Here is a 26,233-nt window from a genome sequence, read left to right on the forward strand (position 1 = left end):
AGGGTGTGAAATGAAATGTGAAATTTAAAAAACTCATTAATATATATATGTGTGTGTGTGTGTCCATAGGATTTACTAGAGTTCTAAGTGAAGTTTCACTTTAATATTCTAAAACAATAGAATGCAAGAAAAGTAAAGATATGTCAGGATATGAAATGAAATTGAAATAAAAAGATCCATATACTATTTCAAAATTGAAATAACATTTAATGTAAGTCTCAATCATCACTGAAAACAATGAAAGTATGCCTAACCCAACTCGAAAGTATGCCTAACCCAACTCAACTGCAAGGCTTCTATTAGAAAGGCAAACAAAAAAGTCAAGTGAGCATTAAATAAAGGTACCAAATTACAATGATGAAAAGAGACACTTATATTATAAAAGAAAAATATAACCTTTATAAAACTTATAAACTAAACAAAGATTTTTTAAAGATAAAGTGGGCATTAAATAAAGGGACCAAATTACAATGATGGGAAGACTCATTTACATTATAAAACAAAATATAACCTTTATAAAACAAGGAAGTCAATTGAGCATTAAAACAAGGAACCAAGTTACAATGATGGAAATACCCATATACATGATATAAAACAAGATCACCTGACATGTATCGCCAATCCGTGATTCTTAATCAACGATCTAGAAAGTGCACCGATTTTCCACCCATTCTCCTATGGCCTTCTGAAGGCCAAAAAGCAAGTTGAATAAGTATAGGCCTAGAAACAAATAGTAAAATTTGCCTAACTCTCTTCTTCTTTAGGAGAGACTACACGGCATGATGGGGAATCTAGAGACACGTTGGCAGCGGAGAAAGAGAGAGACATTGTCAACGACTGCATGAGAGAGGCACAAGAAGATTTAAAAAATTTCTCATATAGAAAAACAGAGTCTTTTTCAATGTTTTTCGTTCAATGCATAACATCATGAGCTTTTGCTCGAGAGGCACCGCATACCTAGCTAAGGGCAAGACCGGCCTCAACTTTAAGTGCCACGAGGTCCCAACTATGGGATCAATGGCTCTTGTGCAAAATCAAGGGCGCTTGCAGATCTTGGCCGTCGATGCGTAAAAACTAGTTTTTCGAGTTTAGTTTTTATGTCAAGATCTTTTGTTTTAAGTTTAAGTTTATGAAAAAATACATCTATTTCAAGAAAGCGCACGCGGACGTGATGGTTAAGGCTCCATACTCTCAAGCTAGTGGTGAGGGTTCAAATCTTGGCTGGGGAAGCAAGAGCATGCCGAGATTAGGGCCCCCGTGACCAATAAAAACTAAACTCGAGATTTCGATGTTAGTTTTGAAAAATCTAAACTCGGGATTCCGAGTTTAATTTCAGTAGATCGATGGTCCAGATAGATCTTTCACTTGGGACCATTGATCCCATGGTTGGAACCCCGTGGCACTTAAAGGGGAGGACTGACCCCAATCTTACCTAGCTAGGTTCGGGGTGCCTCATAATGTTGTGGTGAGAATTTGTCCAAAATTTTAGGTACGCCACAATGTGGTGGTGAGAATTTGTCCAAAACGCAATCGTACCTAGCGGAGTATGGTTTGCCTCCGGCACAAAAGCTCATGAAATAGGTGCGCCATTTTTCATGCATGAAAGCCTGGGAGCGCAATGGGGGGATCTTAATAGAAAGGACAGAGTGCGCTCAATGCAGGAAGTCTGCATGCTGAGAATGCGCCATTTATGCTGCCTGAATCCCTCGTGCAATATCACCATGGCTGTGCCCGATGCTGTGAAAGCGCATTTGGCACTTGCGCTTGTGCAGTTCAATTATGGTGTGTACCATGTCATCAGCAAAGTGGCACTCTCCGATGGTGTCAATCAGCTCGTTTTCTGTGCCTTTCGTGACCTCATTGCGCTTGCCATATTGGCTCCCTCCGCATACCTCGTAGAAAGGTATGCTTCTTGGTTCATGTAGCCTTGTGGATTGAAGGCATACAAGCTCGTCATTTTGTCTAGAAAGCACACTTGAGATTGTATTTTTCTGTCAGTCAATTTTGGTGCAAGTGCCAAGTTATAACTCTGTTCATCTTCCTTGTGGGCTGCTTGCACTCTTATTCTACAAGGATGACCATTTGGGATTGTGTATGTATATCTATTATAAGTGCATGTAGAGACCTCTCCTTGCATTCTCGTACAGCAAGAAGTCTTTTTGCATTGAGGAGGGGTATCTGTCCATCCAAAACGGCCATTTCTGATGCATCACAGAATGGGTGACATAGAGCATCGGTAAGTATATCCCTAAGTATTTGTTCCATAGGTTCGGCGAGTGAAAGCCGAATTCGGAGTGTAACTAGGGCGTCACAGAGTGCTTGACGAGAGCGGTGAGATGGGATTTTGTCAAGGCCTAGGTAGATCTAGACGAAGTGTTGGGCACAAGGAGCAATTGCATGGATGAAGTGGGGTTCTCCGTAGCTTTGCAAGAGGAAGATTGCTTTTTGAAAAAGCAAGTTGCTCTAGGAACAGCAACCTGCCAGTTTTTTGAGAAGACTATTGCTTTCTGAAAAAGCAAGTTGCTTTTCAGAAAAGTGCTTGTTTGTTGGGAAAAGCGAGTTGCTTTTTGCTTAGAGGACTAAGTGTTGCATAGCATTTGAGTGTTGGTGCATCCCATGAGCATTGAACCTTAAACTTTCAAAGTGAATTTGCAGGTTTAACGAAAAAGTAGCAGTCCCTATTTTTGTTTTTAACAAAGCAAGAGTCTCTCCTAGAAGTTGGGTGCTAAAAATCAGACCACCCTTTCTCTACATTTGCGGATCTGTCTTTCTCTCACTTCATCGCTTTTCTCTTTTCCTCCATCGGTCCTTACTTCAGGCGGGAAAAGGGAGGCACCCCTCTATTAATGGGGGACTCCCTCTTCTAGAAAGTACCTACACTTCCTCTCTAGCATCAGTTGGAGGCGCCAAGCATCAGTGGAGACTTTGCCGGGGGTGAGGCATAGAAGCATGGGGATCGAGCCATAGATTCACTAAGAAAAGGAATCGAGTTGGAGGAGCTCGTGTTCATGCAATATCTAAGAGAAGAGGAGGAGAAGGCTACGGTCTTTGCTAAAGGGATTTTGATCTCAGATCCAAGGTGATCCAAAAGTTGTTTTACTTGTTGGTTGGGATGGTGAGTCTAATACATCTCAAGTTTTTGACGTGGCATGACCAACCTGAAGGACTGGCCGAGAGGACTAGAGGGTAAAGTTAAAAACTCTAACCATAGTTTTTTTCTCATGGCCTGATTGGCCAACCATGCTTCCGGACGCGTACGAGCCCGATTGACGTATGATTGCCTTTCCGTACGTGGGGCAACGAAATTAATATTCGGCCAAAATTTGGGCGTTTTTGAACTTTAAAGTTTTAATGTATTCTGTGGTTTTGTGTTGCTCCAATGCTTTCTAGTGTTTTAAACTTGCATTCTGTGGTTTTTGTGCTACTCTCTAGTGTTTTTTAGGGTTCCGTATGGTATCCCAGGTATGGAATCTTCAGGGGGTCTGAACCGGGCTTGTGGCAGGCTTCCATACCCGCCCGCGTATGCCGCATAGTTGACGGGAGAAAAAACTGACTCTAACCAGAAGAACGTGAAGATGTGGCCGAGGGGCCTAGCAGAAGGGGGTTAGGGTTTTAAAAAAACCTAGCCTGACCAACTTATGAGCACCAGTAGAGGGGCCTAAATCCCATAAATCAAAAGCATACAGATAGGCTGAGATCATGTAGCTATGCCATAATTGGGTATTATTAACTTAACACAAGATTATTGAAAATCACACACTCCTATAAAGCGGGAAAGGTTACACGGCCAAGTAAAGTGGATTTTGTCTATTAATATGTAACCACACTACAAAGAGAGAAATGACCCTTATTAGGGGCTTCTAGTGGACGGTCTTGTCCTATATCAAAGGACCAATTAGGAGATAGTTTAGTATGCTGCTCGAATGGAAATCAAGAGGTGTAACTATCCAATAGAAATCTAAGGGTAAGTTGAGTGATTTAAGCTAGATGGGTGCAAATTATGTACGATTAAGGCTAATAGTAAAAAGCCTATAAGCATAGGTAAAACCTCATGGCTTATTTAATGCTTATGGATTTGAGCACACCTAAATATTAACTAGACTTTGGAATTTTTAGCATAGAGTATGTGAATGCTTTTGATCAATCCCCCCTTCACTCTCATTTTCAAGGAGTTGTACATGGCTTACTATTGGTAAGGATACATCATTCAAGATTCTCTATGGATACACCTTTGGATGGTTCTCAATACAAGTGAATACAACATGTACAAAGCTTTTCAATTTGAGATTCAATGGGTAGATAAAAATGACATCAAACATTCATAGGCCTAGAAATCCTATTATTTTTGTAGCATTTAGAATGCCCAATCTGTCAAAGTCAATGATGCGGAAGCGCAGAGCAATGGGAAGAATACGCGAGAGAGAGAGAGAGAGAGAGAGAGAGAGAGAGAGAGAGAGAGAGAGAGAGAGAGAGAGAGAGAGAGAGAGAGAGAGAGAGAGAGAGAGAGAGAGAGAGAGAGAGAGAGAGAGAGAGAAATGAAATGAAATGTTATATTAACGTCTTTGAAAGGCCAAAATGACCTATGAGACCAGAAAGTTACAATTGGTGAATCTGATACCATGTATGAGTACGGAAAGTACAAAGAACTAAGACTAAAAAACACTAAAACACTAAGGAAATGAATCTGAAGCTGATCCGGAGCTGAAACAAGATATAGGGAGGGAGGGAAGGGAGGGGGGGGGGGGGGGGGTTCAAACGAAATCTCTCATCGGTCGCTGTCGAATCTCATCAACATCCTCCATGGTCGGTACTCTGGTTGGGCATCTTGCATGTCGAGCTAGAGTGATCTGGATCTTCTAGTGTAGCCTTCGTCAATGGTGGGAGACCCCTCGAGGTCGTGGGTGTCTGGATTTGCCTAGCTCAATGGCTTGATCAATCAACGTACCTCTAGTGTGGGTGGGCTTTGAGATCTGCTGTGATAACTGCTCCTCTGGCTCTCCCTTGGCTGGAGTAAAGAAATCTGTGATCTGTCTCTGAGACTGTCTCTCCCCTGATGTCCTCAGTAAGCTCTTCCTAAGTCTGCACAACTCTAGTAGGAACAATCCGAGACAACTCTAATCCTCGTATCTCATGATTCTAGAGAATAGTCCAAAACCCTCTCTGAACAGATAGTTGAAGCGGCCTCGCATCTCATAGTACTCCGAGCAATGACGTGTAGTGCAGCTTTGTCTCTGGCTCTAAGCGACATATCTTGGCCCGTGTTAGTACCCCTCGAAATCGGTTGGTCTCGATCTGGAGCTGATGTGAGGATGTGCGTATCTGCCCAATAGCGCATCGTATCCCATGAGATAAGTGCGTATCCATGTATGCAAGCCTAGTCACAAAACCGTCCTCCGTGAGTTGGAGAAGATGCTCTCTGTAGAAGGCCATCTTCGTGCCCAACTCCTGTGTCGGCTGTATCCATGTGCTCTTGGTATCTAGCTAAATCAGATCCTGGCATATGAGTGTGGTGATCTCTGTCCGTGTGAAAGACATGAAGGGTGCATCCAGGGAGTATTGAAACGGAGGCAATCTATCCAAGCTGAAACCATGTGACTGAAACCATGCTATCATATGTCCATACCAACATGCTGTATTACCTTGTAGCGTTAGTTGTTGAGATGACTCTAGGGCAAGCCGAGCATATCTGTCTTTGGGTGGTTCTATAAACTGTGTATAAAGGATACTGATCCATTCAATGCCTTAGCCACGGGCCGGGGGGGGGGGGGGCGGCGGGCTCGGCTCGGATAATCTCATGCGGCACTGAGGCTTTAGCCCGAATCATCCGAGCGATCATAGAGACCAAAGGAAGGAGAGAGAGAGAGAGAGAGAGAGAGAGAGAGAGAGAGAGAGAGAGAGAGAGAGAGAGAGAGAGAGAGAGAGAGAGAGAGAGAGAGAGAGAGATTTTTAACGTCTATGTCAGGCCGAAATCGGCCTATGAGACAAATCAAATGTACATGGTGTGTATGTCATCCGTCTATCGGAAAGACAAATGAAACAAAACTGATACAAAACTGAACTGAATGTAGGCAGTGGGGTATCTGAGGAGGGATGGAGCTCTATCTCTAGGGGTATATGCATGTCTATATGCTCAAGGTAGTACAATCATGAGAATGCATCAAGCTATCTAGCTCCATCCTGTACTAATGGGGGGATGTAAGATGTGGTACATGGGCGGGTCTGGTGCCAAGGCTACCCGGATGAAAGCTGTCGGGTCGGCCCTCATTCGGGCCACTCGCTCCTCAGTGGCACGGCGCTCCCGGGCTCGGATCTCCTCGATCTGTCGGTGGTGGGAGCTCGCGCCCCTGTAGCCTGTGACTCGTGGTCGTCGTCTAGCTCGGCTCACCTCCGCCTGTGGGAGTGTCACTCCCCTTTGAGTGTCTGGTGAGGGAGGGGCGGCAATCCTCTGAAAGAAGTCTGTGAGCTGCGATTGTCTCCCCTCTGTCTGTGTAGCTGTGTGTGGCTGTAGTAGTATCCCGATGGCTCTGTATCTCTAGTAAGAACCGTCCGAGCTGTCTCTGATCTCGAGAGTCCATGATCTCTCGGAGAGTGGGCTGTCCTCTGAATAAGGCCTCATACCTGCCTCTGATCTCAGTGTATGCTCTGCATCTACATACAAAGTGCTCCTCACTCTCCACCTCCTCTGTACAGGCTCTGCAGACTCGCTCCTCCCTGGGAACACCAGTATGTCTCCCGATCTCAATCTCTAACCTGCGTGAAGCCACTCTCAGCTGACCAATCGCCACCCGTGAGCTATGTGGCATATATGTGTCCATGTAGCGTGGTCTCTGTATGAACCCCCCCAGACAATATGGTGAGAAACTGGTCTCTGTAATCTGACATCCTCGTCCCCAAGCCAGGTGACTCCCAGACTCTCCTAGTGTATAGCTGCCACAGATCCTGTCTCAATACCAAGTTCCTCTCACTGCGAGAGAGGTGAACATATGGTGAGTGGGGGTCGTACTGGAATGGTGGTAGGCTCTCCATGTCAAGACCGTGTCCCTCAAACCATGCTCTGACCTGTGAGTACCATGCTCTCTCATGCCCACTCTCTGATAGCTGTATAGCTGCCTCAAATGCTCTACGAGTAAGTCTGTCAGGAGGTAGCTCTCTCATCCTCTGGATGAAGCAGACTGTTTGGAATAGTGCCTCTACCACCATAGGTGGTGTGGCGAGCTCGGCTCTAATAATGTCATGTGGCACTGTCTTCTTGCTGCGGAGCAAGCGTGAGATCATACATACCTGTGGCCTCTCAAGCTGTGTCCACTGGTCAGCTGTCAATCCTGGTGCCCATACTGCTGCCGAGTACATCAAGGCCGGGGTGACTAAGGTGTCGAAAAGCCACCCCTTCGTGCGGGGTTCCTGAAAGTGTGCCTGGTGGCATCTCCTCTCTAGCATGGCCAGAGCTGCATATTCTCGGGTGAGCCTGTCAGCAGCAGCCTGCCTCATAGTGAAGGGTCCTGGTAGGCTGGTGAATGTGATGCCAAGGTAGACATAGGAGGTGACTACATCAACCTGTCCTCCTGCTGCTGTGAAGGTGGCAGCGCTCCTCACTGCACTGGATGTGTGAAAGATCATAACCTTGGTTTTGCCAAGGTTCACAGTCAACCCCTTGTGTGTGCTGAATTCGTCCAAGGCCTCAAGATGGCGTTGCAAGCCCTCGGGTGACTCTGAAATCAACACAATATCATTAGCATATAACATGATGTGGACCGGAGTACCTGCCAAGTCGCTCCCCTCTCCTCCTGCTCGCAGTATGTAGTCGGAGATCTCGTCGATGTAGAGCCCAAAGAGTGTCGGGGAGAGTGGGCATCCTTGCTTAACACCAATGGTGCTAGCAATGGTCTCTGAAAAACCGCCTGGGCAACGAACTCAACCCGTCACCTTCTCGTAGAGAGCATATATGGCCCAAATCATCTCTGTTGGTACCCCAATGCTGTGAAGGCGCTGGAAGAGTCTCTCTCGCGTGGGACTGTGTCAAAGGCCTTGTGGAAATCCACAAAGCAGCAGTAAAACCTCTTCTTCCGCGCCTTTGCCCCATCAATGAGGCAGCGCAGAACGAAGATGTGATCAGTGGTGGAGAAAGCTCGTCTGAAACCTGCCTGGCCTGGAGCTCGTAAACCCTCGATCTCTGCGTAGCAGCTGAGCTGTGCCTCAAGTACTACTCCATATAGCTTGGCCATCGTGTGGCCAATCATGATAGTCTTGTAGTTCCTTGGGTCCAGGGTGTCGCCAGATTTATGGATAGGCACTATGGTGTGCTGTGTCCACTCCTCTGGGAAGCCCTCCCCTATAGCCCGGTTGAAGACATGTGCAATCAACGGGGCTATAGTGGAGGCCGCATAAATGATGTGCTCACTCTGTAATCCAGTATGGTCAGCTGATCGTCTGTGCTGCATGCGGCGTATGGCCCTCTCTACCATCTCTGCTGTAAAGAAGGAGGAGCACGTGGGGCGTGGCTCGTGTGGCTGTGGGATAGGAGGCTGCCCTGGCACCTCGTAAAGTCGCTCTGCATAATCATGCCATATTTGTGGATCCTCAATAGCTGTAGTCGAACGTGGCTCGCGCAGGGTGCGCCATGCCGTCGCGCTATCCATGCTCATGAATAGGCGGTATAGCTCAAGCTCCTGTGCCTCTTCGAATGCTCGCCGCTTTTGGCGTGTCAGCGTCTTCATATGCCGTCTGGCCTCTCTCTCTGTGATCTCTCCTAAGGCTCGCCGTGCACGGAGGCGTCGGTATAGCTCTCTGCACTCATCATCATATCAGCGGTTCTGAGGCATAGTCCCGGGGGGGGGAGTGCGTCCTGTGTGAGTGGTGTGTGGAAAAGAGCTAATAGCTGAAGTGTGGAGAACGGAAGAGATATGTGATGTAAGAACTGAGAGTGGTGTGGATGGGTGGAGGAGGCATAGGCCATGCTCGACCTCGGCCGAGTAAAGAGAGGCTAGCTCATGTGTGAAATGGATGGTGGTGTGTGGAGTGTGTGCTGTGGAGCTGTGTGGGATGGTATCTCCGGTGATGGAGAAAGAGAGGTATGTGTGGTCGGCTCCGATGGGTATGGGTGGATTGGTGAAGGATGTGATAAGGTGTGTAGCCTCCCTGGGTCCCAGAATATAGTCGATTGTACTCCCCCCTCCCTCTGCAACTCCATGTGGCATACAAGTCAGGCCCCCTGAGATGGGCCACTGGACCATCCCGTTATAAATAACGAGATGGTGCTGGGAGCCAAGTCGAAGTAGATGTCGTCCGTAGGCTGTGACTGGAGCTCTGTCTGCTGTATCTCTCATAGTAGCCTCCTCATCTAGAGTGTGTAGTGCCTCTGGGTCCTCGTGGTCATATGCCTCACACTGCTCACTGCGCGTACGAGCATTGAAGTCTCCCATAAGGAAGACTTCACCCAGTGTGGAGTACTCCATAATCTCCTCCGTGAGGCATGCGTACGGTGACTCCTGCTCAATAGGGGCGAATCTGGAGCCTGTGGGAGCAAAGTAACAAAGGGCAATGTAGACGATCCTGTCTCGTGAGAGCTCGAGGCGAATCCACATGTAGCGGGCTTGTGGGTCCCGGGCAACAATCTGTAGTCTGCTGTGAAGCCCCTGTCTAAAGAGTATGGCCACTCCTCTTGAGCCGCGAGTGGTGTGCTGGCGCATACATCCCTGATGTAGAGACTCCCACTGGAATCCATGTATCCGTGGTAACCCTCTCTCTGGGCTCTCGTGTGTCTCTGTAAGTAGAATGATGTCTCGACCTCTCATCACCTCCTCAAGTCTCTCTGGGTGTGTCCATAGGTCTCCATAACCGTGACATGAATCTCCTCGTGTGTCCCATAGGCCGCGAGTCCCTATGCGATGGTCTTGCCATCAATGATAACCCTACCATCTCGATATACTGCCTTCTTCCCTTCTTTGCGGGCTTGGTGGACTCTAGCCATGCACGCGCGACGGTGATCTTGTTGCATCTTTGTGAGGTCATCATCAAGATAAATCGGGGGGCCTTCTAGCCCTCTCAAGATGACCCTCTTTCGGAGGAAAGAAGTTCGAGACTCCTCGGAGGCGAATTGGAGGATGAGAGCTCTCTTCTTTGGATCTTTGCCGGCTCTCCAAACTTTGGAGAAAGGGATCTCTTCTTCCTTGTATCCCACTTTCTTGCATAAAGCTTTCCCATCGCTCTCGGGTGTAGACCCTTCTTCTTCTTTGATGCCGGTCACTCGCACATTGAGACGGCGAGCTTGTCGCATCTTCTCCTCCTCGATGGTTGTGTGTACGATGAGTACCTCATCTTTTTGGGCTTCTCTCTTGCTACCTTCTTGATGTTCTTTTTGACCACTTCGACCCATCCTTCTTTGGTGGCCTCTAATTTGTCCTCAATGCTTGCGGTGAGGGCTTTGGTGATCTCCTCCTTGAGGGCTTCCTTAGCCTCCTCTTTAATCTCTCCTTCCTCGGGGGTGAGGGATGTGATGGAAGCATGAAGGAGATCGATTTGTGCCTTCATCTCTTCTTGCTCTTTCCTCCATCTCTCCCTCTCCTTCTCGTTCTCCCGTTCCCTTCTCTCCTTCTCCTCTTTGAGATTTTGGATTTCCGCTCTCATGTCCTCCTTCTCTTCGTTCCATAGCTTGATGAAGGTGGCTTTCTCCTCCTCCCATATCTCTCTCTCCATCCGCCATTCTTTCATGTCCTTCTCCAATTGTGCAAGCCTCTTGTTCGTGAGCATGAAGGTTGTCTTCATTGTCGATGCCGGCATCTTGATGATGGGGGAAGACATGGTTGTCTTCGTAACTACCCTCTCTTCATATTGTGAAGAAGAGGGGAGAAGGGGAAGAGAGGGAGTACGTGTGTGTATGCGTGTATGTGTGTAGTGTGTGTGTGGGTATGTATCCGTGTGTGAGAGATTGGGGGTAGCGGGCCTGGTGCACTTGGTAATGCTGCAACAGTGAGGCAGCGGCAAGTGCTACAGCCTTGGCAGCGTGCAGTCGCAACAGGTCAGCCACAACGGGTTCAGCAGCAGCAGCAGTGGCGCGCGCAGGGGGTGAAACAGCAGCAGCAGTGGCGCGCGCAGAGAGAGAGAGAGAGAGAGAGAGAGAGAGAGAGAGAGAGAGAGAGAGAGAGAGAGAGAGAGAGAGAGAGAGAGAGAGAGAGAGAGAGAGAGCGTTGAACCAACCAACCTTGGCAATTATTTACAATCGGGGCAAGGTGGTGCTTATATACTCAAGATTTTGACAAATAAGTAAAATAAATACCTAAGGCAAAAATAAATACTAAGATCACATTGGGCTATTTACTTGAGATGCTATAACTTCAACACCCTCTGTGCAACCCATAGTGGACATATGTAGGAAGACCAAGTCGATGAAGAAGCTACCATGGACACCCCAGCAGCTGTAACTCCACTGGATACACCTCGACCCCTAACTTTTCACCTTAGAAGAATGCCATCTTGAGCATTGTTTGCCTTGTGGAAAATTGAACTGTAGACAACACTGTCGAAGTTTAGGCATCCTTTCGGACTCGTCCAGTCGGTCCCACTTTCGCCGAGGAACAGGTGCGAGTGAGTGAGGGTTGTTTTGTGGTTGTGCCCGGCCAGTGTGAGGTAGGTTTCTCATGCCAGTTGTGGGACTGTTTATGACTTCTTGTAAGCTTGTCAGCACCAGTTATGGGACAGGTTTGCAACCTTCAACGGGTGGTTTTTTCTTGATGACAACAGATTTGTTGAGATCCTTTGGATGACAAGTTTGTACCTAGTGTCGGTGGGGACATCTCGTTCCTACTCCCGCTGTCAGCAACATTGTCACGTGCGCACTTCACTTGCGCCACGTGGACACGCTTCTGCCATGGTTTAGAATCAGTCATAGCCTAGCGTAGGACTGAGCTTGGCACTTTGTGAGCCTCTAGTAGGACGTGCACGTCTAGGCCAGTCACACTTGCATACCCTCTCTTGCACAATAACAATCATTTCAACATGCAGGCATTTTACCACGTGAAACACCTCTTATAAGTCATTTTATTAAAAGTGGCTTTTGGAATTCTTTTTTGTAAGTTTGTTGGGAAGCTTGCCCTACCCAGCATATAATTTCTATAAATGAAACCCATTGGGCACTCAGTAGAAGCAGAAGAATCAGGGACACAAGGAGGCAAGCACCCAGCAAGCAGGCAGCACCTCAGTAGGAGCTTTAGCGTTTTCTCAAGAAGAAGAAGACCCAGATCAGCCTGGCGTTTTCAGATTTCAGTAGACAGCTCAGCGTTTTCAGTTTTCAGCCCACGCCTCGCAAGAACCTGCTCCCACCCGGTTGCAGATCCTCGGGAGATTCTCCGTCTAGTCCCAAATCAGCCTAGCATTTTTAGAATTCAGCAGGTCAGCCAGCGTTTTCAGAATTCAACCAGATCAGCCTAGCGTTTTTGCATTTCAGCGCTTGCACGACACGGCGGTTGTAGATCAGCCCCGCAATGCTGCCACAGTAGCAGATCCATAGCAGAGCATCTAGCGTTTTCAGTTTTCAACCTTGACACTGTCTTCATAGTCGTCAGCATCATTGTCGTCGTCGACATAGTCGTCATCAAGTACCACAACATTAGTACCCCTTAGCATCGACATCTCAGCATCCGGTCATTATATTACCATTGTGCAAGAATAAAGAAAGTACTTGCTCTGGCAACAGAACAAGGGGGCCCTTGAGGGTTGGGACCCGACATCCCCGTGTCGTCTCTTTTCTCTCTCTTGTCTCTTTCTTTCAGTTCAGTTCAGGTCTTTCAAGTGAAGTAAAGTGTTCCTTGTGTTTGTGTGCGCAGTACTAGATCCGAGTAAATCCTTATTCTCTTCCGCTGCACCTGACAAACATTTGGATGCCTCTTCCAATACATCTCTTTGGAGCGCTCCAACCTTGGGGGCAACCCTTCTTGAGGGGTGCAGATTTGGCCATGACTGGCTAGTATAGTGGGTACTTCCCTTGCAGTCTTCTGCCCAGCTTTTTGGGATGTTACAAATCAGCCCCAGCATTCTTTGTTCCTCGAGCCGGTTCCTTTACTCTCTTTTTTAGTATTGGAGTCATGTTGTGTATTGGATATTGATTGCACAGTTCAGTTGTGGGTATGTTCTCTTCAGCACAAGTACAAAGGACAGTTTTTGTTGAGAATTTTAAGGAAGCAAGTTACAACAGTGGGAGTATATGAGCTCTTCCGCTTCTGTATGTAGTTAAGCATATTGTAGTGGTTTGTACCTACAGGTTTGATCTTGGCAGACGCAGAGATGTGGTAGACATTTGGTTTGATCTCAGGGAGTTTGCTTGAGTAGCTAGGTCTTATTGGACCCCGACGAATTCTTTGGCAAACATGATCCTCATGTGACAACCTTTCAGGTCTTCCTATTCTTAGCAGTCCAAGTTTACGAATGGTGTGATTCTCTTGGAGTCTCCATCGCACAGGGGATTGCGAAACAGCTCAAGAAGCTTGCGATGTCTTAGATAGTACTTTTGGGGCCGAGTAAAATCTCTTAGATTCATCCAGTTTTGTGCCTAAAGAAGGATTACTCCACCAGCATGTTAGCACATTTTAACAATTTCAAAAGTTTACTAGCATGTCAACACATTTAACAATTTCAAAAGTTTACTAGCATGTCAACAGGTTCTAACAATTTCAAAAGCTTACTAGCATGTCAACATATTTTAACAATTTCAAAAGCTTAACAGCAGAGCTAGCTGACCACAGTAAACAAAAAGAGAATGATCTGAAAATAGCAATCCTAATCAAAAGAATATCTAATTTCAATGAATCCTCAAATCTGGCTACAACATCACAAATTTCCCAGCACCAAAACTTCTTCGAAGCACCAAAACTTGAAAAAGTGGAGGCTTCATCCCTTGAAGAAGAAAAATGCCTCACTAAAAAAAGAGAGACTATCACTAATAGTGCTTTGTACTTAGTTGATAAAAGTATGAGCAAAAAGACAAAAGCTACAATAAGAATCATCCCCCTCTAGAGAACAACATTAAGCCACAATCCACCATGAAACCTCAGTCGAGTACAAAATGTAGCTTTTGTGGTAAATTCAACCACACTGAGGATAAGTGCTTCCAAAAGCAAAAGACTAAAGCACTTCTCGTGAAGCAACAACCAGAGGAAGAAGTGAAAGAACGTGAGGAAAGTACAGCAACGATCGAAGATCATCCTCTTCGGCCAATGAAGATTGTGCTATAGCATCTCAAATGAACAACCCAATGTGATCCCAATAATTATTTTGGCTTTAGGTATTTATTTAACTTATTTGTCAAAATCTTGGGTAGGGCAATTTAGTATTTACTTAGGTGAGTATATAAGCACCACCTTGCCCCCATTGTAAATCATCAATTCATTGTCAAGGTTGGTTGGTTCAGCTCTCTCTCTCTCTCTCTCTCTCTCTCTCTCTCTCTCTCTCTCTCTCTCTCTCTCTCTCGTATTCTCCCCATTGCTCTACACTTCTACATCGTCGACTTTGACATGGTATCAGAGCCTTTGGCTCAATGATCGCAAGGAGGGAGGAGACTGTTGACGTGTCAACAATGGGTTAGGGCTCCCCGAGCCTAACCCTAGCCAGCCTGTAGATCTTGACCAAGGGGCCTAGACCCTAATAGAAGTAGAAGAAGACAATTCTCACCAACTTCCTGATCCTCGCCGAGTGGCCCAATTATTAAAGGAGATGCTGACGTGGCCCACAGTACAAATTTCCGCAATCGGCCTTGGTGTGGCACGGTTGTATGCACACCTCCACGAATTGCACTGATGGGTGATGACATGGTAGTTCGTACGTAAAGCCCATGGGGCGTTAGCTTTTGAAGATCGGAAGCATTTAGACTAAAACCTTGTTGATGGCCAAGGTGCCTTTAAATATGAATCGTGGGCTCTCTCTGTGGCATTCTACCGCATGTAGATGCAAAGCAGAGCCACAAGTGTTGTACTGAGTTGAAGCAATAAAAAGAGATACCAAAAGGGGCGCCATTGTTTGGAGCCAATACTCTCTTCGCCACTGTGTGTCTTGTGTGTCATGCATCTCTTTTAGTTCAGTTGTTTTGAAGCGTCTAAAGTCCGTTGAGTCTGTTCTTTTGTGTGTTCTTTTCCGTTGGCACGTGGTGCCCTCCCATTACAGATCGTGACGAAGAAGAGAGAGAGAAGAAGAGGACCGGCAGTTTCTCCTATAGCATTTTGTCGCATCCTCGCCATTGCATTTCAAAATGCAGACGGCAAAGAGATCTTCTATTGCTATTCAGTGCCACGCTGTTGTTTTCGCTATTGCGTTTTGAAACGCCCAAAACTTGGAGCACTAGGTGTTCGGCAAAACTTGCCAATGGCTAGGCAGACCAGCTTTCTAAAACACTATACCAGCAAGGGAGGGACGACGTTTTGAAAAGCGAGAGAGAGAAAGAGAAGAAGAGTCAGACATGGCATGGTTGAATTCCGAGCCAAGACACACTGGCCCCAAAGACTGGCGCCCCCTTTCGGTATTTCTTTATTTTATGCTTGCAAAGTACAACTCTTGAGGGTCCACCAAAACTCTCTGCGACTCTGCGTCCAGAAGTGACCCCAAGGGCACTTATAAACAGTACAAGGGATACCCAAAAGCAGAGCCCTAAAAGCACGTGATCCAAAAGCACTTTAGCCCCAAAAGCTTTTGCTCACAAAAGTGCACGTAAAGCTGCCAAAAACGAGCCGCGTAAAAGGTGAAAATCCATACAGCTGTGCCAGTCAGCAAGTCAATGCAAATTTTCGTATAGCCTACCACGTTATCAATCAACATGTTTTGTGGAACTACTCGGACGTCAAGCTTTTGTTTTTTAAAAAGGGTTAGGCCCTCTACCAGTGCTCTTTAAGTTCTTTAAATTGCAGGGGGTTAGGTTTTGAAAACCCCAACCCCTTAGGCCCCATCGGCCATCTTCTGTGTTTAGTTTCTTTTGTGCTCTCCACCATTCCTTTCTAGTTAGGTGCGCCACGTCATCACTTTGTGACATTCCCCCTTCTTGAAAGAATTGTAATTGCCCTAAGTTACACTTGCAAAAACAGTCAAAGGAGAGAAACATTCTTCATAGACACTGACTCTATGTACTCGCACCAGACTCCACCAATCCAACACTTCTACAAAGACATCAGTCATTGACCAATCACATTTTTGTTGAGGGTCTTAAATACAAATCATGATCATTGTAACCTATTTACCATTCACATCCTAACCGCGTTGATTGTCACAAAATGATGACGTGGTAGTATTGCCTGGACAGAGAGGGCTGACGTGGCTGCATACAGTACGGATTTTTGGAATATGTGCTGACAGGCTGACGTGGCAGATTGTACGGATTTCCGCGAACTGCATTGACAACCGATGATGTGGCAGACTGTATGGATTTTCGCAAATTGCGCTATTTGCTTTTGGCAGTTTTTGGGACCAGTTGCTTTTGGGACAATGTGCTTTTGAGTTTCAATTGGCTTTGGGGCATCCCATAGGCCCAAGGGGCCTCGCTCTTCAGAGCATCTGGACGTAGAGTCTGAGTGCAGAGGTCTCGTGGGTGTTGTACTTTGCTCAAGCATTAATATAAAAGTAAATACTGAAAGGGGTGCCAGATTTTGGGGCCAATACCTTTGGGCACGGAACTACGCCGGCCGTGTCGATTCTAATTTTAAAGTTGTGCAGTATTTTAAGGGATTCTCTCGTGTGTTGTGTTAGATTCCTGACTTGGGGTGCCCAAGTATGTAACATTGATCTTTTCACTGATGTCTTGATCTCTTGTTACTATCAGATTCATATCCTTTCTTTTCACATTTCAATGCCTATGACCATCCCCTAAAGACATTACATCCACATAGCATGTAGTTTACAAAATCACACTTAGTTCACATTGAACACCGTGTTTCAATCATTCAATCTAGCCATCTCATTCCGTCCAGAACTCTTGATGCACTTCGATTGTCACGTGCACATCTAACCCTATGTGCATGTGGACAAGCTATCCAGGTCTAGGCTTCAGGTTAGCCTAGGAAGTGTTCTTGCACCTTTGTGAGCCTGTGTGCAGGCCGTGCATGTCGAGGCACCTAGAGTAGTTGTATATCCTCTGATTACACAACCAGTACCACCGAGCATATGCATTGTCTAAGCAGCATGTTTAAATTCTGGTCAATTTTGGGGTAGTTCAGTTGCATGAATTTATTTAGTTTTTTATTCATTTATGCCAGTTTCCAGGGTCGTGGGACTGTAGGGGAGCTTGCTCGACCCATGAGATTCCTATATAAGGAGAGGTGGGGCGCTCAGTTTCCAATAGAAGAGCAGAACAAGTTCCAACAACTTGCAGTGCATCTTGCTGAGCCGATAGAGAGCCCTAGCGTTTTCAGCTAGCAAGACCTGCTAGCGTTTTCTGTTGCAGATCAGCCCCAGCGTTTTCTCCAGCAGATCCACCTAACATTTGCAGTTTTCCATCGCCAGTTTTAGCCAGGTCAGGTAGCGTTTTCAGTTTTCAGCCCTTAGCCATTATAGACTAACACCTTAGCTTCGTAGATCTCACCTACCCGCAGCAGATCCTTGCCGTACCATCGGATCAGCCAACGTTTTCAGTTTCAGCCTGCTGTTTTCAGATTTCAGCATTTGCATGTTCAGCGCATCGTTGTCGAGTCGTCATCATCACCATCCTCGCCGACACAGTGTCAGTATTCAACAATAGATCAGGGTTTCCAGATTTCAGCCTTTTAGCCCTAGCGTTTTTAGTATCCAGCCCATCCTCGTCATTGTTATCATTGTCGTTGACATCGTCGGCAAGTCCATTGCATCTAGACCATTGTACCAGATTTGTGCAATCTATAGCATAGACCTCTCTCGCCATAGAGAGGGAGGCCCTTGGAGGAGGGTTTGAGAACCTTTTGGTGTCGTAGTCTTCTCTCTCTCTCTCTCTCTCTCTCTCTCTCTCTCTCTCTCTCAGTTTGAGCACTTTCATTCACAGTAGCATTCACTTTGTTTGTGATCATTGCACTCTCTCTCCGAAGGAACGGAAGGCTCTGCCTTCCGTAAGTAAAAGGAACCCTTGAGCTCAGTTTCGGAGCACTCATCCTAGCAATATCAACATTCACTTCCGTTGCACCTTACATAGATCAGTGTGGAGCCATCTCATCCTTTCAAAACTCTTGATGCACTTGTACCAGTATCCAATCATCTCATCCAGATAGACATCTTGATGTACTAGAATCTTATTCAGTTCCCGTTCACTTCTGGTTCACTTAGCCGTCACATCAAGATCTCGCTGATTCTCCTAATAGATGTCTATATGCACTAAGTTCAAATCATTTATCAGACAAAATGCTGTAGACATTTCATCTAACAATACAAGCATGAAAGAGCACACGCCTATAGTTCAATTTTATAAAGTCATTCTGCAAAATAGTGTCAGCGTGTCAGTATGCCTAAAATCTCAAAGAGAAATTAGTAACTTTATTCAATCCATGCAATCTGTGACAAAGGAGTGGAGTGCTCCCCTCTTGCGCAGTCCGCACCGCACCAAATTCAACCTGTTGATCGGTAACTTTTGGCATAGACAATGCTATTCCAAAAGCTTCAAGGTACAACTCTCTTTGAAGAGAATGTGCGAGGTTCTCCTCCTCCATGCACTTTGCATCGAGGGCCAAAATGTATCCTTGGCCAAATTATCTGGTGGACCCAGCTTACCTTTCTGTTCTTTTTTTTTTTTTCATGTGCTTTGTGACCCATTGGTAGCCCTGCTGGCCTCCCTTGTCCTTGGCACTTCAATCTGGATCTTGGCAATCCTCTAATCTATTGGCTGATTCCCTTTATGTTCTTCTCTTGTGCCTTTGGGACTTGTTGGTAGCCTCGTTAGCCTCCCTTGTCCATTGGGTCCTCAATTTCAGTTGTTAGAATGCTCTGATGAACCATCAGCTGATCCCTTGCTTCGTCGAAACCCTCGGATGCACTATCATTTGATTCCCTTTCTTCTTCGAAATCCTTTGATGAACTTGCATTTGGTTCCCCTGGTTCATTCTCTTCACTTGAAGACTCTTGCCCCGTTGAGATTAACACTAGCCGATAAGTCAATGAGCCGGCATGCATTCCAAAACCTTGCTTGGCATGTCCCATAAGTCTCTGAATAGAATCAGACTTCTGTTGCTGACAATATTGTTGAGTTTCTTTTGGCAAACTGCTCAATCCGATCCCTCAAAGTGACCTTCCAAACGAGGACACTGGCAAAAAAGTATCCCAAAACCTCTGATAGTAGTCATCCAACATGTCTTTCTTAGTCATTCTCAAATGATGCCAAGCGGTGATGACATCTGCTTCGTATTCTTATGATATCCAAGTTGACGTGAAGATTTTCTTGAATATTACCCACATCGTAGGTGCTCCTCTGCGTAACAATAGAGTAGACCACCATGTTTGTGCATGTAACAAACTTGGACACCTCAAGTCAAGATTCTACCGCAACACAATAGAGATTCACTTCAAAACAAATCACAAAATTGACACGGCCCGGCGTAGTTCCGTGCCCAGAGGTATTGGCCCCAAAGACTGGCGCCCCTTTCGATATTTCTTTTTGTATTAATCCGTGTTCAAAGTACAAGAGAGCGGGTAGGTGCTCACTCTCAGACTTTGCGTCCAGATGTTCTGAGAAGTGAGGCCCTGCCCACTTATTAATAAGTATAAGGGATGCCCAAAAGTAGAGCCCCAAAGATATCTAAACTTAAAAGCTAAATCAGCCAACGTAGATTCTGGAATTCCGTGCAGTGTACTGCCACGTCATCAGCGCCTTAAATTTTGGGCTGCCAGGTCAGCATCCAGTCAGCACATATTCCGGCGTATTTTTCAGCGTCCGTACAACTGCCACGTTGACTGTCCGTACAATCAGCCTGTCGGTGCAGTTCTTGGGTTCCTTGCCACGTCATCAGTTTGTGACATACTGTCACGAGGACATGGTAGCTGTTAACTATGTCATGAAGACGTGGCAACTGCTAACCTTAGTTGGTTTCTTTCCAATGATTTTTGTTTTATTTTTGAGACCCTCTTTTTGAAGTTGCAAATGGTCGGACATTGTATGGCCAATGTGAACGGTAGTTTCACCCGCAGACGGGAAGTTGGTCGGCACTGGAATTCGTATAGTAAGAGGATGTCTAGGTTCAGTGCAAGATCATGTAGGTCCCCCCGTCACACTTAACAAGTTGGTGGATACTAGGAAGTGAACTCAATAAAGGCATAAAGTCAAGGTGGGATCACCAACAGAAGTTGGGCCACATTGCACTTTTGGATGCGGTCCCAATGAGGATAGATGGTCAGATGACCAGTGGGAGTCCAACCGAATCATTTCCTAAAAATTAGGAAACTGCTATTTTGGGCCGTGAAATGTGTTCGCGTCATTACCTTTGGTATGACTAGGGGGACACTTTACAACTTTGCCGCGAAGTCAACTGGGCAACCAGTCGGGAGATTTTTAGGCGGCAACCCTGAAACGGGCAAATGCTCGTAAATGCGCCAAGTGGCACAGTTCTGTGCACTTTCCGTCTCCATCAAGAAGTGGCGCTGAATTTTATGCTGGGAGAGGCCTCATTTGCATTTTGTCACAGGTTAAGAGCTATGGAGTGTTTGCTTTCCCTCTCATGTACAGTGTGGTGCTAGGAGTGATGCCTTGCACACTACACACTGCTCTCTCTCCCCCCTACGTGCAGTTATGTGATGCCCCACAACAGGGCTCTTCATTTGACTGATGTATAGCTATGTGGGTTCATGCTTTTGTGCTGAGGCAAGAGCCTCCTTGAGCAGGAACAGGGGAAGCTGACTGTTACTCCAAAGCAAGCACCGGTGAGGGTCATAACCTCACCGTACAAGTGTGTTTTCAGCGCTGTGTATGCGCTGTAAATTGACTGTTTTTCAGTCATACCGACGCCAGAACCATTGGGAATAGTGCCCCACTGGCTGAGGACAGTTAGGGGACTGTTTGGGGCTGAAAACGGGGCAAAAACCAGTAAATACAGCGTGTTGAATTTATTGTTTTCGGGTAGGAATCAAAGGGTTTATGCCAGTGGAAGTGAGTTCCAGCAGGGGAATTGGTTTCGTGCAAGTTTTGGGGTTGTTATGCTGCGAAATTTGGCCAAAACTGGTGGTATCTAGCGGGATACAGATAAAGGATTCCCAGGACTCTACTTTGTAATTTACCCTCTCAAAGTATAAAGAAATACCGAAAGGGGCGCCAATTTTGGGGCCTACAGGTTGTCTGCGTCTGCTCGGGGTATTCTAGCTTTTGAGCCGTTTGTGTACTTAAGTGTTAATTTCCGTCGGAGGTTTCCGTTGCATGTTCGCTCTGTGTGTGCCTAAAGTAAAGAATTGCGGGTGAAAGCCAAAGCCTACCGCCCCACGGGCCGGTTTCAAGGTTCCATTGCCAGAATCTCAATCACTTTTTCCTCAGAGTGAGCCTCGGTTGTTTTGGGTAAAGACACAGAGTACAGGAACGCGGGATTACACTATGGCCGACAAAGGGAAGGGCACTATGGAATAGGGTTCCTCTTCGAAGGACAGACAGGAAGCTGCTATGGTGTTCGAGATTGGCGAGAGCTCATGGCCACGTCAGTCTGCACCTCCTGTTGATGTGAATGTCTCTCTAGTAGTACAGGGCTTTATGATTGGGCAACTTGAGGATGATGCATTCAGGACTCAGTTAGTTGCCGAGGTGAATGTCTTTTCGCTACTGGTGCAGAACCCAAGGTTTATGGAGTTCTTGCAAGCGCCACTAGTGCTACAGCAAAATAGGAAACCTACACCGCGTACAAAGCTTGTTGAGGCTCAAGCCCAAGTACTTCATGCGTTTCAATAGGATCGGGAACACTCGCATGTTGCGGAGTCAGGGGCTCCAAAACAGGCTTCTCTGGTCCTTGAACAGGTGGTTAGAACGCCTATTCCACAGGCTATGCCAGTTCAGCCCGCCACCTTTCAGAGCCTGCATGCTGTCTTGAATGGACAAGGAATTGGATACCAGGCAATGCACCCAATTTTTCCACCACCCACGGTACATCCTGGGTATTTCGGGGGTGGATCAATGTTCCAAAGTATGGCTGGTTATGTGTCTGGAAGTCAGCCGTACATGCCAGGAACAGTTTGGGGATATGCAAGGCATGATGCCCCATGTATGGTAGTATCGGCATGGAGCAAGGTTTTCAGTGCAACCAGGGCAGTTTGGGGTGCCACAGGGTCATTTTGGCATGGCTGGTTTTTCTGGACAGCAGCGAGATATCGCACCTCTGACGCAAAATGTTAATGGCCAAGATGTGTTGATCATGCCTACTACAGTGCCCATGTTGCAGACCATTCCTTATGACAACTTGGGGACACTGGAAAAGTTGAAGGCTTACAAAGAACATGGTGCAGCTATAAAGTTCAGCACCTTTAGTGGCTTCGAGGATAAAGCAAAGGCTCTCACTTTCCTCCAGCAGTTTGATACAACTTATGCATGAGGGAATTTCACAGAGGCCTCTAAGGTCAGGAAAGCTGCCACTTTCTTAAAGGACAATGCGCTTACATGGTGGACGACATTGTTAATGCAAGGACAGGCACCCGCCACTTGGGTTTTCTTCAAGCAAATGTTTGCATATGCTTGGCTGTCAAATGAATTTGAAGCCGACGTCATGACATATTGGCGTACAATAGGAGGTTTTGTAAAGCGTTACTCTTAGTGACCTACAGATTTGTGCCATTGATAGAGCAGATAGAGAAGTATTGTTGTGGGCTGCCTAGAGGGCTTTGCGATTACTGTACCAAGAACAAAGTGGCTACCCTCACTCAGCTTATGGAAGTTGCTAACACTGGTCTTGCCTTGTTGAAAGGAGAGGAGAGTGGGTTTCCGAGCAACGAGAAAGGAGGGCAGCAAAAGAAAAATTCAGCAAAGAAGCCCTTTGTGAAAGTGGCCGTGAAGCGTCACAGGGGTCGGAAAAGGCCACCAAAGACAAGGATTCAGTCGGGACTTCTGGAGCGCAAGCAAAGAAATAGAAAAGGAAGCCTTCTGTGCGCCTTCTGTGCGCAAGTCGCTCGAGGAAAAGAAGGTCCTAATGGCTGAAAATAAATGCTTTATATGCGAGCAGCTTGGTCACTTTGCTACCAATTGTCCACAAAGGAAAAGACCAGTTGACTCAGTTGACTCAGATGATAAAGAAGACCAGAAAGGCAAGAAGCCTAAACCCACGGAAGGTTTGGTGCTAGATATGGTGGGTGGTAGGCCCAATAGAGATGCCGGCAAGTTATGCAGAGCGTGGGGTAAAGTTAGGGATCAAATGACACTCATCTTCTTTGATCTAGGTGCCAAAGCAAACTTTATCTCACCAGAGCTAGCTATGAAGCTGGGCATCAGAGCTGAAGAGATGGGGTACACAGCAGAGGCAGGGTTGGCATGTCGTGGCCACTCATAGTGCGTTACTCCCATTATTGGAAAGCTGTGTCTGCATATTCAGTCGTATGTGGACACAAAAGAGTTCTATATCATGCCATTGGAAGGGTGCGATGCGCTACTTGGAATTCCATGGATGTTCAGAGTGCATGGCGTGCTTGGCGTGCTGGATGTTTTCGGCAAGACGATCACCCTTCAACATAGGGGCAAAACTCATGTTTTGGATGTAAACCTCAAAGGGGAGTATGTCCCTATTGTATCTGCTTCTGCTATCACTTCTCTAATAAAGAATCATCTTTCTGTGTGCTTGATTTTTGCACGTGATGTCTCAGATAATGATCAGTCAAATTTATTTGTGTTAGATAAAGAAAGGTCAGCATTTTTGCAAAAGTTTAGTGACTATTTTTTTGATTCATTACCGTCACAATTGCCGTTAGAGAGACCTGAGGATCGACGGATAGATTTGGTGCTAGGGTGTAGCCCGCCAAATAGACCTCCCTACAAGGTTAGTGCGGCGCAACAGAAAGAGATTATGGGCCAGGTTGAGGAGTTATTAGAGAAGGGGCTGATTCAGCCTAGTTCTTCACCCTATTGCTCCCCAGTGCTCCTAGTGCAGAAAAAGGATGGCTCATGGCGCATGTGTATTGATTACCGTGCGTTGAATAAGAATACCATCAAGAATAGGTTTCCTATTCCTCGAATTGATGATATTCTCGATCGTTTAGAGGGTGCTGCAATTTTCAGCAGGTTAGACCTTAAGAGTGGGTACCATCAGATTCGTATAAGGCTAGAGGATGTGCACAAGACTGCGTTTAGAATGACCTTTGGTTTAACAAATGCTCCTGCCACGTTCAACAAAATGATGGACCGGATTTTCCGCTGGCATCAACAGTCTGTTGGGACATTCTTCAACGACATGATAGTCTATTCGAAGAATGAAGAGGAGCATAGGCGTCACTTGACCATTGTGTTCGAAGAGCTGTGCAGTCACCACAGGCTACTTGTCAATCCTAAGAAAAGTGAATTCTTCTTGGAAGAGATCCACTTTCTTGGCCACATAGTCTCAAAGGATGGTGTGAGAATGGATCCCGCAAAGGTCGAAGCTATTAAGACATGGCTATGAAGACTGTGCACGATGTCCGAAGCTTCTTGGGATTATGTTCCTAATATAGAAGGTTTATCAGGAATTTTGAAGAGATACCATCACCTCTTCACGCTTTGCACTTCAGATTCAATAATTGTTTTGCTAGATCTCAGGAGACGCGTGTGGCAGTAGCATCGGAGCAGTGCTAATGCAAGATGGACGGGTAGTAGCTTATGAAAGCCGAATTTTGCAAGGGCCAGAGAAGACTATGCAAGTCTATGAGAAAGAGCTCTTGGTTGTGATTCATTCGCTTTCTACTTGGAAGCACTACCTCTTAGGTGCTAATTTTGTTGTCTAAACATATCATCAGACCTTGCGATACTTCTTGACACAGTCAAAGTTATCCGAAAAGCATATGCGACGGGCAAACATTCTTTCCATGTTCCACTTCCAGATTATGCATGTGGAAGGCAAGAAGAATGATGTGGTTGATGGGTTATATCAAGAAAGCCACAAATTTCAGCTGTGTCAATTCCTTATCATCATGAGTTAGATGACATGAAGGAACAGATGCTACTAATGAGGATTTTGCAAGGATCTTTGAACAGTTGCAAGAGGGGCAACATCATGAGCACTACCTCCTCAGAGATGGTTTTATGATGATGCATGGCAGACTTTGTGTCACTAGGCCATTGCGACATAAGGTCATGAAAGAGAGTCATGTCCCACCGTATGCAGGGCATCGTGGTATTGATGGGACAGTTAAAGCGGTAGAGACATTCTTCTATTGGCCTACCTTGAGGAGAGATGTGGATGCCTTTGTGCGAGCATGCGTGATTTGCCAAAAGGTCAAGTTTGCAAAAGGGCACTTGGGTTGTTACAACCACTTCCGATTCCGGATAAGCCATGTTGCTATGGACTTTATCTTTGATCTTCCAAGAACGCCAACAGGGAATGATGGTATATGGACCATTATCTGCAGGTTCAACAAGCAGGCCCATTTTATCCCTGTCAGGAAGAAGATAAAATCTGATCAGATGGCACGCTTGTTTATGTACAATGTGTTTAAGTACCATGGTATGCCACAATCGATTGTCAGTGATCGTGATCCTCGCATGACCAATTTGTTCTAGAGAGGATTGTTTGAGAACATGGGCACTACGCTCAAGTTCTCGTCTTCGTTTTATCCAGAAACTGATGGACAGTCAGAAGAGGCTAATTCTACTGTCTTAGATCCGCTGAAATGCTATGTGTCAGATAATAAGGGCAAGTGGGAACATTATTTGCCTATGCTTGAGTATGCGTACAATAATACGGTGCATTCGTCTACTACTGGCAAATCATCTTTTGAGATTGTTGAAGGCGGCAAAAAGATTCCTCCCATTTTGCATACAAAGGACAAGATCTTTGAGGCAGATCGATATGTTGAGAACATGGATGAAATGTACAAGAAAATTAAAGTTGCCTTGGAGAAGACTCAGGCAAAACAGAAAAAGGCTGCTGATCGTCACCGTCGTGAATCGTTGTTATCACCTGGTGATTGGGTTTTGTTAAGGTTTGAAAAGGCAAGGTTAAAGCAGATGAAGGGCAAGGAACGACTGTTTCCTATGCTCAGTATGCATTACTATGGGCCTTTTCAAGTGCTTGACAAGATCAGCGATGTGGCTTACAGGCTGAAATTGCCGATGCGTGGAAGATTCATAATGCGTTTCATGTGAGTCTTCTAAGACCTTTTGTAG

General features: G+C 46.1%; 1 protein-coding gene across 7 annotated transcripts in view; it reads left to right on the top strand.

The window, feature by feature from the left end:
* Window positions 1–1,495: 1,495 nt before the first annotated feature.
* The window catches only part of LOC147432946 (WAT1-related protein At5g45370-like), a 92,565-nt gene continuing 67,827 nt past the window's right edge, over window positions 1,496–26,233 (top strand). For 2 of the 7 annotated variants that reach the window (XR_015185587.1, XM_086492693.1), the window contains exon 1: window positions 1,504–1,903. Coding sequence is in view for 3 of the 7 variants with exons in the window: in XM_086492693.1 (XP_086348819.1) it covers window positions 1,596–1,903 (308 nt within the window). In the remaining 4 variants the exon portion in view is untranslated. Of the gene's footprint in view, window positions 1,904–26,233 lie in introns of all 7 variants that reach the window. The other 5 variants (XR_015185585.1, XR_015185586.1, XM_086492692.1 and 2 more) reach the window with 4 other exon arrangements.

This window comes from Adiantum capillus-veneris, chromosome 20, assembly GCF_014529385.1.
Source record: "Adiantum capillus-veneris isolate H3 chromosome 20, ASM1452938v2, whole genome shotgun sequence".
Taxonomy (NCBI): domain Eukaryota; kingdom Viridiplantae; phylum Streptophyta; class Polypodiopsida; order Polypodiales; family Pteridaceae; genus Adiantum; species Adiantum capillus-veneris.